General features: G+C 34.2%; 1 protein-coding gene across 4 annotated transcripts in view; it reads right to left on the minus strand.

Moving 5' to 3' along the window:
• Window positions 1-14,323, minus strand: part of SLCO1B1 (solute carrier organic anion transporter family member 1B1) — a 144,650-nt gene that overhangs the window by 94,316 nt on the left and 36,011 nt on the right. For 3 of the 4 annotated variants that reach the window (XM_024347926.3, XM_520785.8, XM_063785879.1), the window contains exons 3-7: window positions 8,671-8,812; window positions 6,754-6,886; window positions 4,543-4,664; window positions 2,713-2,859; window positions 2,415-2,513 (exon numbers count right to left, since the gene is read on the minus strand). In XM_024347926.3, the coding sequence (XP_024203694.3) occupies window positions 2,415-2,513; window positions 2,713-2,859; window positions 4,543-4,664; window positions 6,754-6,886; window positions 8,671-8,812 (643 nt within the window). Of the gene's footprint in view, window positions 1-2,414; window positions 2,514-2,712; window positions 2,860-4,542; window positions 4,665-6,753; window positions 6,887-8,670; window positions 8,813-13,493; window positions 13,636-14,323 lie in introns of all 4 variants that reach the window. The other variant, XM_009425766.5, reaches the window with a different exon arrangement.

Here is a 14,323-nt window from a genome sequence, read left to right on the forward strand (position 1 = left end):
AGACTTCAGGAAATGATTGGTTAAATCAGTGACTCCATCTACATGCAAAGTATTTATTCATCACCTGTGACGAATGTAATTTTGATGACTTTTTTTTCTGTTCTTTCACTGTTCTACACATAGTAACTAAGGGTCATAATCGCGCTAGATAGGACGTGAGAAAAAGTTTTTCTTGGCTCACTCACAGTCTTAAAAATTGAAAAATTCTACACAAAAATTTTGGTGTTCGGATTTTCTTGGAAACCAATCAGAAGTCCTTGCCAATGCAGGGCCTAAATTTGTGCATTAAAAGAATAGGCCAGAGCTGAGGAACACAAGTGCTTTTGGATGCATGGGGAGAGCAGTTCACAACCAAAAGAATTCTCCTATTCTAACCATCACACCCTAAATTCCTGTTCCTGGCACTCTTTACTCATTTATTTTTATGTCTTCAGCTCCTTTAGGCATTGGAGTTTGCCAAAGTATACTTTGTAAGTGAAGCTCATACTCATCACTGAATAAGAGAAGAGATAATAATATCTGAACATTCAATGTTAGAAATTATATGGTGATGAATTCTCAAATAATGTAATAATTTCTTATTTAGAGAGCTTATAAAATAATTAACCTAAGGACATTTACCACATATTTCTGTACTCTTCGTGATAAAGCAGTGATGAAACTGGAGTTGAATGAGTAGAAATAATGTACATAATGTGTAGCTACTCTAAGGCATATGTCTAAAATTGAACATGTAAAACATTTTATCAAGTATTTTCTTTATAGTTTTAGATTAGCAAACACTTTCAAGTTTTTGGCTGTTGCTGGCCCACTGTGATGTCTATCCCATCTTGGAAATGAGTCCTTTGATCTCTTTGGAATGATCTATTGAAGGCCTAATGAGATGGAAAATCATATTTATTTATTCACAAACTTAACTAATTATTATTTGCTAAGAACATGCCATTCTGTCATGTGGTAAAGAGATGGCAGGTAAGCACACAAATATTAATAGCTCATTGTGAGAAGGGTTACAATAAAGGCATGCTCTTGGCTATTAATTTGAGACTAATGGAAAGTGGTGAAGTAAGGCTTCTCTAAGAGGATCCACATTTTGGAAGAGACTTCAAGATCTATGCAAATGAAAAAGAGGGAAAAGTTTTACCAAGTGTAAATGCAGAGAAATGTGAGATTACAGGGCACAGTAACTCAGTCAATAATTGAATAAGGTATGGATATTCATCAAGAGGAGGAATATAGGGAATACAGTGGGGTTGGAGGTAAGGTGATGAGATCAGATTTTGACATATTGTGCTTTAGGTACTAATAAGATATCTAAGGAGGGAAAACGGATGAAGAAGCACTGGAAATATCAATTAACGCAAATGATAGAAATATACCCATTTACAAATCTATAGTAAAGTAGGTAGAAATTGATTGTGTTTCACTAATAACAGAAGCAGATTATACTGGATTTAGAAGTGGACGGGAGGTGAGAAGGTGAGATATCTTAGCTAATTTAGCTGATATTTTCCTAGGTGCTTGGCTCTAAAGAGGAATAAAAAAAGGATTCAGCTGGAAAGTTGTGTGTGGGTATAAAAAACTGTATCTACGTATAAAGATGGGAAATACTTGGGTGTGTTTGCTGAATAAAAGAGAAGATGGAGATAAAGAAGCGGGAAGGGAGAATCTAAGCTCCAGCTAGATCTATCAACATTGGATACAGATGTATATATTTTCCACTGAGCTGCAAAAAAGAAAAAGAAGATAAAGATAGATATGGTGCAAGAATATTTTTAGGGAAAAGGGCCTGAAGTTGAGACAGTTTTTATAACATGGCATCTCTTTCATCTATGAGATAAGAAGGAAAATATGCTCTGAGAATGAAGAAGAAAATCATAGATTTTATTTATGCGTCCTCTGCTTTATTCCTTTGTTCAACAAGTACTTACTGAACATTGCCATACGCCAAGCCCTCTGCTAGGACCAGGGAAAATGACCATAAAATACACAGTGAAGTCTCTCAAATGACTCCAGCCATAAATCAATGCAGCAGCCACAAGAATACTTTAGCAAAGCAAACTTTAAGTTGTACACATCAACATCCAAGCCACCATCAACTGAAAAATAAAATTTACTTGACTGGACAGTCAGTTTGGGAGGGAGACTTTTTACATTTGGTTATTTTGGACCAAGCTCATGAAAATAAATTTGTTTACATTCTCTCATTTTACACTTAGTTATAAAGATAGTATAAATAGGAGCTGGATTTTATATTTATTCTGATTAGTAATGCATTTATTTCCTACTTGTAACTTTCTAATTATATTAAGCAAAGGACTATTGAAAGAGTGAATTCAGTTATTTGAAAAAATGTTTTTCGCATGTGTGCTTAGAAAGACGTTATCATGGTACCTTGTTCTGGTTGTACTTACTTAGATCTACATATCCAATATCCACGTACATTTTAGAAAACAGAGATCCCAGGGTAAAGCCAATGATTGGACCAATCATTGCTATTGCATTCAATATACCTGAAAATATTATAAAGCAATTTTACTAGATGGCAAGAATGCATGGTTCTTATTCACCATGTTTTTAAAAGAAATATGATACAATACATATACCCAAATATATGTTCTAATAGGTAAAATAATAAGTTTAGTAACTCTACTATTTCAAAAGTAGACAAAGGGAAAGTGATCATACAATTTAATATTTTGTGTACATTACCTAAATACAAAGAAGAATGTCCTTCTTTAGCAAAATCATCAATGTAAGAAATCCCCAATGGTACTATGGGAGTCTCCCCTATTCCACGAAGCATATTACCCATGAACACATACATCCACATGTATGACCCAGATTCCTTTAAACAACCTATGTAGATAAGAGAGTATTTCATTTTAAACATTAATTTTAGCATTTCTATTACAAATTTAACTACTTGTAAACTCTTAATTATTCTACTTTTTTTTTTTAATTTACAAGTACAAGTAATTTATATTCACTTTGCAAACTGTGACAATATGGTGTATTAGTCCATTCTTATGCTGCTAATAAATACATACCTGAGACTGGGTAATTTATAAAGGAAAAGGGTCTAATGGACTCATAGTTCCTCATGGCTGGGGGCCTCACAATCATGGCGGAAGATGAAGGAAGAGCAAAGCCATGTCTTACATGGTGGCAGGCAAGAGAGCTTTTGCAGGGGAACTCTCATTCATAAAATCATCAGATCTTGTGAGACTTACTCATTACCACGAGAACAGTATGGGGGAAACCGCCCCCATGATTCAATTATCTCTACCTGGCCCCACTCTTGGCATGAGGAGATTATTGCAATCAAGGTGATATTTGAGTGGGGACACAGTCAAGCCATATCATACAGAAAAGCACAAACAAGTAAAAATTATCTGTAATCACATTACACACAGAAGATCACCTCAAGCTTTTTTATGTATCTTCTAGATTTGCACAAAATATATACATTATATTCATTATGTCCATTATATATTTAAAAATCCAGTTCATATTATTAAATGGTATACACAGTTAACACCATATTATAACAATTGTTCCATGTTGTTAAGATTTCTTTAATATCAAAACTTTAATGACTGGACAGTGATGTGCTGCATATGTTTCCAAATGTGTTTATTCAATATCTTATGTTTTAATTTCTTTTTTGTTGTTTTATTCTATTGTTGTTTTATTTTATTCATGACTATAACTGTAAATAAGTCCTTTTGCAGTTTCCTGGTTATTTCCTTAAGATTAATCAATAATAGCAGAATTTCAGACTAAGTAGGTAAGTATATTTTTGTTCTTAACATATATTGATAATGAATCTCCAGAAAGATTTACAAATGTATACACTTCCAGCAATATATACAATGTGAAATCCTTTTTTGCCTCTACCTCGTCTCTATGTATTTTTAATCTTTTTCTATTTAATAGGTTAAAAAATCTTTAGGAGTACAATTTGCAATTATAATTTATAATTTGTGTTATAATAGGCAAAAAGTCTTTAACTGATATAATAGTTTGCCTTTTGCAATGAAAGCAAAGTTATATTATTTACATATTTATACCATTTCCTTCTGTTTTACTTTAATGCATATATTCTTTGTCAATTTCCTATTGAAAATATTCTCTTTTCTGATCTACTTCTAAATGCTTTTCCATATAATACAGTCATCCCTTGGTATATTAAGGAATTTGTTACAGGGCTGCCTGTGTGTTCTCAAATTCATGCACACTTAAGTTCTGCATTTGGCCCTGTTCAATCCAAATATAGAAAATGTCAGATATTCTTACCGGCAGGTTTATCATCCAGTTCAGATGGACAAAATTTGCATAGAAGTGAAAACGCGTAGTTTAAACCTGTGTTGTTAAAGGGCGAACTGCGTATATTAACACTATAATTATGTCTGTAAGGGTCAAATGTTTTTCCTATTCATTCTTAATTAAATTTTGCTAATGAATATCACAACAATTTTTAGAGATGTAATTAAATTTATACATTTTAGAAGACTTTTTACTGTCAATATTAATTCTTACCTTTTCCCACTATCTCAGGTGATGTTCTATTGAGTGATAAAATTTGATTAATTAAACAAGTGGATAAGGTCGATGTTGAATTTTCTGATGAATCGATATTAGTTTCTTTAGAATACCTGTAACTGTAAGAACATCACTGAATTAAACATTTTGCTTATCTATTGAATATTTTCACTTTTTCTAGAAATACAGAGAAATATTCCCCTTTATTTGCACCATTATCTTCCCCAAATTACCAGAGTACTTTCTGTCAATTTCCCAGCATGTGTTTTAAGAGATGTGATGGGTAAAAGTGAAATGGAAGTGTCCAGCAAGAAAGATAATTCAGTACACCCCAGGCTAAGTGGGTTATCACCTTGCTATTATCCTAGGAGTGGTTATATCTTGGTCAAGATATGAAATATCCTGGTTTCACCTTTTTAAAAAGTAATTATTAATTGTATGTAACCGTTCATCCTTTTGAATTATCTTCAAAGATGATCAGTCTGTCAGATTTTCTTTCATGGACACATATTCACACACACGCTCTAATGTATGACTCTTCAAAATGTAGTAAGAATAAAATCTAATCCATTTCAACTAGATGAGAGAAAACTTGATAGGAATAACAGAGATGTTAATATCCATAAATAATTAGGTACCACGTGAGCTCTAAAGGCAGCCTACTGTATTCCAGGCATTATGCTCAGCTTCAAAGAGCTAGAAATAAAACACACAGTTTTTGTACTTAGGGAATTTCACACTAGTATAAACATAGATGATAAAAGTTATAATAAGTTTAATATATAAGGTCCTGAGTTGTCACAAAGACAAAGGATATGATCAACTTTGCTTGGAGGTTGCGGGAATAGGTCAGAGAAGACATCAAAATGAGAATGACAGGTAAAACGAATCTGGAAGATGAATAGAAGGGTAGACAAAGAAACAAAGGTATTCAAGGCTGTAGAAATACCAGGTGCAAAGGCGTCACATATTATGGCATATTTAGAGCAATGCTGATCTAGATTGTGGTCCTTAATTTTAGGGTAGAATGGAAGATGCAGCTGTGATACTTGCCTTTAAGGTTTATTTTTCATACAACTCCTGAAGAATCATAAATAAAGATTAAAAAGGAAATTAGAGGACTCTGACGGTATGGTGCCAAAAGCAGATGAAAAAAATGGACATGATGAAGAAGACACAAAGATAGAAAATGAATCAAGAGAGTGCAGTATGATGAAAACAAGCTAGAGCAGTACCACTAAGAAGAAACTTCCTATAAGGGCCAAATATGGTGGGTGAATGGATTTAATATGGTTAGCAAATGATGTCATTGCTGGATTTGGCAATGAGTAAGTAATTGGTGTCTCTAACAGAAACTGCTCATTGTCTCCTAATATCCTCTCTTCTTTCCTTCCACAGTAATTATAGTTGGGATTTTTAACCGGGAACTTGGTATCTTGGAATAATGTCTATTTTTTTCGGCATTTATATATCTGTGTGTGAAATGTAACTAACATCTGGTAAATGTAAAGTCAGTAGAGATATTTTGCTTCTGAAAATGCTTCTTAAGCCTCAGCCTGTGTGGACTGTTTGTTTCTTCTTATTCTTTTCTTCTTCTATCTTATTGCCTGGAAATACATTGCCACAATTTGGATCATGAAGCCAAGACCATGCAAGGCATAGCACTATGATGGAAAGAGGTAGAATCATATCATCCTTGAACTGGCTACATTAACTGTAATGTGAAAAATAAGTTCTCCCCCATGTGCCATTTTAACTTTTCTCTCAGGAGCATCTGACTGTAATTATAACTACACAGTGACCTTAGGAATAACAGCTTCAGTGAAATGATGGGAACAACTATACTTCAGTGGGTATAGGTGTAAGTGTTGAAGTCTTATAAAAAATAATCAAAATCTTATAGGCAAAGACGTACAGTATATACGTTATACTAAAAATTCATAAAAAGCCTATTTATTTCATTTGAAACTCTACAGTTTAGTCTTTTTGTTATTTCAAAGTCTATGAAAGCTATGATAAATAAAATGATTATGTAGACAAATAGACACTATTTCATTTCTATACACACTTAATGGGTATTCTTCTCAAAAGGTAACTGCCTATTTAAAGAGATAATAATAAAATTCTACTCCTAATTTACAAGGTACTGATAGTGGCACAGAGGTTTTTTTTTTTTTTTTTTTTTTTTTTTTTTTTTTTAACACTTACTATCCCATGAAGAAATGTGGCAAAGCAGTCAAAACACCTCCAATTCCCATAATGAAACAACCGATTCCAATTAACTTTGGTCTATGTAGTTTGGATCCAAAGTAACTCACAAATACAATCACAAGCAAATTTCCTAGAAAGGGAACAAAATTATGTTGATACAGCTTAGTTCAATTTTGCGTCTAGAATTGAAAACCCCAGAATGGATGCAAATAGAGTCCAAGACATAATGCCTTCCCTCAAAGACAATGTGATTTAATTGAGAAGGTGAATTCACCTACATTAGACCACTCATTGAAAAGTTGTTTTAAATACAAAAAAAAGCACTTGAATTACTTGGCAATATTAGTGAAGTAAAATTTTATTGAAAAATTTGGAGTTGACTGGATTATACTGGAATGAAGAAAAATGGAGATGAATCTTCCTGATGAGGGTAAGGTGCTCCTTCATGCATTTCTTTATTTATTCTTAATATTATTTAAATTTCTAACATGAACCTGACATGAAGCTCAGAGCCAGAAATAAGAAAGTTACTTGAAAAAGAATAAACCATGGCATCTGTCTTCAAGAAGTTTCATACTAATGATAAAAATAGAGGGACAGAGGTGCTATTAAACCACAGAAAGGCGGAACTTAATTAAGAACTTCCAGAGGCCAGGCATGGTGGCTCACACCTGTAATCCCAGCACTTTAGGAGGCTGAGGTGGGTGGATCACGAGGTCAGGAAATCGAGACCATCTTGGCTAACACAGTGAAATCCCGTCTCTACTAAAAATACAAAAAATTAGCCGGGCATAGTGGCGGGTGCCTGTAGTCCCAGCTACTCGGGAGGCTGAAGCAGGAGAAAGGCAGAGCTTGCAGTGAGGGGAGATCGCACCACTGCACTCCAGCCTGGGCGACAGAGCGAGACTCCGTCTCAAAAAAAAAAAAAAAAGTCATGACCACTTCTAATCCATCTGGAGCCTCATGCATAACAATAAACAAATAGCAGTTAAGGATAACTGAGCACTTCTGAAAAAAAAATAGCATAAAAATAATTTGGAAGAAAAGCACCAAAATGAATGAGTAAATTTTTTTTTTTTACTTTATAAAAAATTTAGTACCTTTAGGGGTACAAGGGCACATTGCATCCATAAAATCAGAACTGGCAGCCTAAAAATAATAAGGGACTAATAAAGTGCTGTTGTAAATATAAAATACAGATAAATATACAAATTAGAACTTGATATGGTAAGATGGATGATGGCATCAAAGATTAATGAAACACAAAGAAAAACAATGGAAATTTAGAAGAAAAAAATTTAAAGAGAAAAATTCCCAGAAAATTTAATATTCATCTTATAAATTATCTAGAAAAAAATTACTAATAGGGAAAAACACAAATATGAACCAGAAAATGTTTTCCCTGAGCTGTTATTGGAGAAATCCAACATAAAATGAAGACAACAACATATCTTCAATATTTCAAAGGAAAGATTTTTGCGTGCTCAGTGAAACAATAGAGGTCTAACGTAGGTTGCTCTGAAAAGATTCCTTTCTCTTTAAGAATAACAGTCCTCTCCCAAAGTTTCTTCATCTTGAGAGAGGGGAGGTAACGTATGACATGGCGTTAGTTTGCAAAAAATGAATTTGTGTAGAATCAGGGTTTCTGAACATCCTCACTATCAACATTTTCAGTTACATCATTCTTTGTGCATTATAGAATATTCAGCAGTACCCCTGACCTCTACCTTTAGATACCAGTAGCACCTCCCTTGCCCCCCAACCCCTGTGCAGTTATGACAACCAAGAATGTTTTTAGTTATTGCCAAATTGCCTGTGAGAGATAAATTTACCCCAGTTGATAACCAGTGGTGTAAAGCATATATATTTTTTAACTTTGCAAGTTTGGTTATTAAAATAGAAAATAAATGTTACCAATTTCAAAGCTTCCGTCAATGAAACCAACAAGAGAAGAGGATATCTCAAATCTCCTTTCTATATGAATGATGGAACTTTTCATAATAATTGCACCTAGTGTCTTAGCAATAAAGCTGAGTGACAGAGCTGCCAAGAACATCTAAGAAAAATCAGAAGGAAAGGGGGAAAATGGTTAATCGAAGGACTATATAATGTCAATAGGCACATGGAATTATAATAGCTTTTCTTCTTTACTTAAAAACATTATTTGTATCTTAAAAACCATACTTAGTTTTCCCTTTTACCAGGTACTACTACTCAGCCATTTAAATGTTATTATCGCTACACTGATAAAGCATCATTTCTAATTTGGTTATAATATCAAAATATTAGAGCATTACAGTTAAGGTTGTTATTTTTAAATTAATCTCATTAACTGATTTATAGAAAGCTACACCATGTTCTCAGATGGCCATGATGGTGAGCTATTTTTTATTTCCATATGAATAGCATTGGCTAACTGGGAGGGGAGTGGCAGTACATTCTCAAAGGCAGCATTTCCAGGAAGCCAGCTGAAAAATAGAACTTTGCAGAGGCAAAGAAAAATTCTATGACCAACACAAGTGACCGACATCCAGTGTAAGATGCAGTGGTTATAGATGTTTTATTTGTCAATTTCATGTTAATAAAATATATCGATTAATCATTTCTATTACAGCTCACATTTATATCCATAAACAAATTTCTTTGGGCTCTCTACTATTAATATTTACCCTGTTATGTATTACATGTTTATATCCCCTACATCAAATTTATATGTTGAAACTCTAATTTCCAGTGTGTTGATGTTTGGTGATAGGGTCTTTTTGAGGCAATTAGGTCATGAGAATGGAGCCCTCTTGACAAGATCAGTGCCCTTATAAGACAAGAAATTAGGGATTCCCTCTATTTCTCTCTTTCTCTCTCTCTCTCCCCTACCCCCAAGTGATGACACAACGAGGATATGGCCTTCTGGAAACCAGGAATAGGGCCCTTATCAGAACTCAATTATGCCAGAACCCTGATATCAGAATTCTCAGCCTCCGGAAATGTGAGAGACAAACATTTGTTGTTTAAGTCACCAAGTCTATTCTATTCTGTCAGCCTGAACTGACTAAACGACCTCTTCTAATTACCTCCTATATTTCCCAGTGGTTTCCACCACCATGCCTAGCTTCAATTATTGCAAGAGCCTTCTGAGCCATGTTTCTACTTCTGTGCACATCTGCCTAACAGTCTCTTCTCAACAAAGTAGCTAAAGAAGTCCTTTACAAATCAGAAATAGACCATGCTGCCCCTCTGTCTTCCCATGTAACTTATAGTCATATCAAGTTTTTCCAATAACCTGTGAGACCATAAACAACCTATCCTCTTTTTTACACCCACCTCCCCACAAATATTCCTCTTTATCTTTCTAATCTTATACTTTGTTACTCTTGTCCTTGGTCATTCCTCTCCAGCTACATTAGACCTTGTTGCTGTATATTGAGCATTCCAGATTCATTATATTGCTCCAGGCTTTTTGTTCTTGCTTTTCACTTGACATGAAAGGCTCTTCCCCATAGTCGTATTTCTATCATTCATTCCTTCACACCCTTAAGAGTTTTGCTCAGTGGAACTTTCACAGTGAGGTTTTCCTTGACCAATCTCTTTAAAATTGCACCCCTTTCTGCTCACAATACATTTATTCCTTTATGAGTTTATTTTATATTGCCACAGCAGAATATTAGCCCCATCAAGTCATAGGTTTTTGTCTGTTTTGTTCATTGCTCCGTCCCCAGTGATTAGGACAGTGTCTGTCACAAAGATGCTTAAGAAATAATGAGTGAACATTTATATAACCAAAACCTACTCTGTGTCTGGCCCTAGGCCATGTTTGGGGGACAGAGATAAAAGGCCCAACAAAACTCTTTGATAGCCGACAAAATGTGGGTGTGTTCCTTTCTGCATAAGACACTGTCAAATGATATATGCTATCAATGAAGATAAAAGGAATTCAAAAGATTTATTAAATGATACAACTTATAGAGATAACTAAAAGTTTTAAAATAAAATGTAAAAAGTTATCTAAGAAACAGCATAAAATGTAGAAGAGTAGTATCAAAACTAGTTGTATTAAGTTGATGATGGGAAGAATAAAACAGGAGAAAGGGGCAACAGAGTTAGACAAAAATTATGAAGATTTTCTTCAAAGATAGTCAATTCTAACATCTTGTAAAAATGTATGCAGTCTTTGTGCCATAGAATAGTGATGAAAATTGTTCAGGTCCTAATCATTAAAAAATCATTTTATTAAAAAGGACTAAGAAATGTGGAAGACAGTGACATCAGCAAGAGAGCAGACCAGCCCTGGAACCTCAACAGCAAGACACAATATTAACAACATATGTACTAAATGCCTCTGTGAGAACTTCAGAACCAATTACAAGGTTTCTGTACCTCCAGGCCATCGTGAAAACAACCTGGCAAGAAAAATCATGATTGTTTCCAGTCTCTCTCACTAGAGTCTTTCTCACTCCACCCTGTGCAATGCAATTGGAAGGAAACATTTAAATCTCCTATGTTCAATATTTTGACTTTCAGGGAGGTTGCCCAAGGACAGGCTTCTGACTTGCCTATATTCAAGTACTAATAAAAATGCGGTCTTTGCAAGCAAAGGTACACCAAAAACTGCAGTTCCAGACAGAGACACGAGGTGGAGCACCAGTACAACAATTTAATGCAGCCCCAGAAAGGCCACTGTACCTCAAGCCCCAGGGGAGGGTCTTCTATAGAAACCAACAAATCTTTTCAAACAGATCACACACACAAGCCTAAAGGAGAAAGAAAGGAACGCATACTAGAAAAAAAGCATGAGTAGGCCACAGAATCTCTATTCAGAATTAGTGAGGAGAGTTCTTATGGAAAATCATCTCACAAAATCTGGGAGAGTTGACTGATTTTTTAAATGTTAAAATCTCAACAACAAAATAATACAAAGTATAAAAAGAAAGAAAAGATTCTCACACATTAAAAGGAAAAAAAATTACATCTCCAGAAACTGACCAAAAACAAATGAAGATATAGGAATTGCCAGACATAGAACTTGAAATTAGTCAAGTATGTGCAATGAATTAAAAGAGAATATGAACAGACAATTAAATGAAATGAGGAACATAACAAATAAACAAAATAGCAATATTAACAGATTATAAACTATGAAGAACCAAATAGAAATTCTGGAGTTGAAGTATAAAGTAACTGAACTGAAAAATTCACTAGAAAGACTCAACAGGTAACTTGGCTAGGCAGAAGAAAAAATCAGGAAAATCAAAGACAGAACTTCTAAAATTAGAGTCACAGGAGCAAAAAGAAAAGAAGAACAATGAAGAGCCTAAAGAAGTTATGGGACTCCATCCAGCAGGGCAACATATGCATTATGGGAATACCAGAAGAGAAGTAAATGAGAAAGGTCTGAAAACTTGTAAATTATGGCCCCCAATTTTTTAAATCTTAGGAGATAAAGGAACCTAAACATTTAAGAAGCTCAAGTAATTCCAAATAAGATAAATCTAAAAAACTCTATACCAAGACACAGTATAATCAAACTGTCAAAAGTTACACACAAACAGAGACTCTTAAAAGCAGCAGCAAAACACCATTCATTTAGTACAAGGAAGCGGACAGCCTCTTCAAATGATGTTTGGGAAACTGGATACCCACATGCAATGAAATGAAATTGGGCCCTTATCCTATACTATATGCAAAAATTAACTCAAAATGAACTAAATACCTAAATGTAAGACCTTAAACTTCCAGAAAAAAATAAAAGAAAAGCTTCAGGACATTGAATTTGGCAATTTTTAAAATGTGATACAAAAAGCACAGGCAACAAAATTAAAAATACACAAATCAGACTATATCAAATTTAAATCATCTGCACATAAAAGAAAACAACAGGTGAAAAGATGACCTATGGAATGGCACAGAATAAATGCAAATAATATAAGTGATGAGGAGTTAATATCTAGAACATATGGACTTTTCCAAGGAAACAACAACAAAGAACAACCCAATTTAAAAATGGGTCAAGGACTTACATAGACATTTCTGCAAAGAAGATATACAAAGAGCCAATAAGCACATTAAAAGATGCTCAACTTTCTAATTATCAGGGAAATGCAAATTAAAACCACAATGAGATATCACCCCACAACCATCAGAAAAGCCACTATTTCAAGAATAGAAAATAACGAGTAAGAGAAGTTAGGAACTTCATGTTTGTTGATGGAAATATAAAATGGTTCGGCTTTCATGAAAAAGAGTTTGGAGGTTCCACAAATACTAAACAATAGAATCACCATACGAGCCATTAATTCTTCTTCTGGGTATACAGTCAAAGTAATTCAAAACAGGATCTAGCAGAGATATTTGTACATGCATATTCATGCAGCATTATTAACAACAGCCAAGATGTAGAAGCAACCCAAATGTCTATTGATGAATGAATAAAGAAAATGTGGTATACATACACAATGGAATATTATGCAGACTTAAAAAATAAGTAAATTACATCATGTGCTACAATATGGATGAACCTCAAGGACATTATACTAAGCTAAATAAGCCAGTCATGAAAGGAGAGATACTGTATGATTCTATCATATGAAATATTTAAAGTAGTCCAAGCATAGTGGTTCACACCTGTAATCCCAGCACTTGTGGAGGCCAAGGTGGGCGGATCACGAGGTCAGGAGTTTGAGACCAGCCTAGCCAACATAGTGAAACTCCATCTCTACTAAAAATACAAAAAAAAAAATTACCTCCGCATGGTGGTAGGCACCTGTAATCCCAGCTACTTGGGAGGCTGAGGCAGGAGAATCGCTTGAACCCGGGAGGCGGCGGTTGCAGTGAGACGAGATCACACCACTGCACTCCAACCTGGGTGACAGTGCGAGACTCCATCTTAAAAAAAAAAAATAAAGAAAAGAAAGAAAAAAGAAAGAAATATTTAAAGTAGTCAAAAAATTAGAAACAGAAAGTGGAAAGGTACTTACTTAGAACTGAGGAGAAGATAGTTTAGTGGATACAAAGTTTCAGCAATGGAAAATGAAAAAGTTCAAGAGATCTGTTGTTCATCAATGTGAGTGTACTTTACACTTTTTAATTGTACACTTAAAAATTGGTTGAAAAGGTACATTTAATGTTATGTGTTTTTTACCAGCATGACAAAACGATGCATTATTTTATAGGGAAAAAAAAGTAATGTGAGTGGCCTCCTGCTGAGAGAATTAACCTCTCCTACTGGATATGTTTAAAGTGCCAGAGTGGCTGCAGATACTAATAAGAGTTCCACAACATTTTCATTTGCTTTACAATTGCTCTTCACCATGCTCTTATCCACTAATTTATGAAGTTCTGTACTGATGTAGAACTTCTTGATAAACATCCCCTCCCCCATTCCTCTCTCACCATCTACTAATTTAGGTTCTTTTATACTCAGCTAAATTTTCATTGTCACATTTTATTAGATTTCATTAATTTGTAAATAAAATGTCATATCCTTGAATGTAAACTGTCAAGATTTCTTATGATATAATCTTTATCAAGAGGATTATTATAAAAAACTATAAAGATGATCTCCACCATGTTT

This window comes from Pan troglodytes, chromosome 10, assembly GCF_028858775.2.
Source record: "Pan troglodytes isolate AG18354 chromosome 10, NHGRI_mPanTro3-v2.0_pri, whole genome shotgun sequence".
Classification (NCBI taxonomy): domain Eukaryota; kingdom Metazoa; phylum Chordata; class Mammalia; order Primates; family Hominidae; genus Pan; species Pan troglodytes.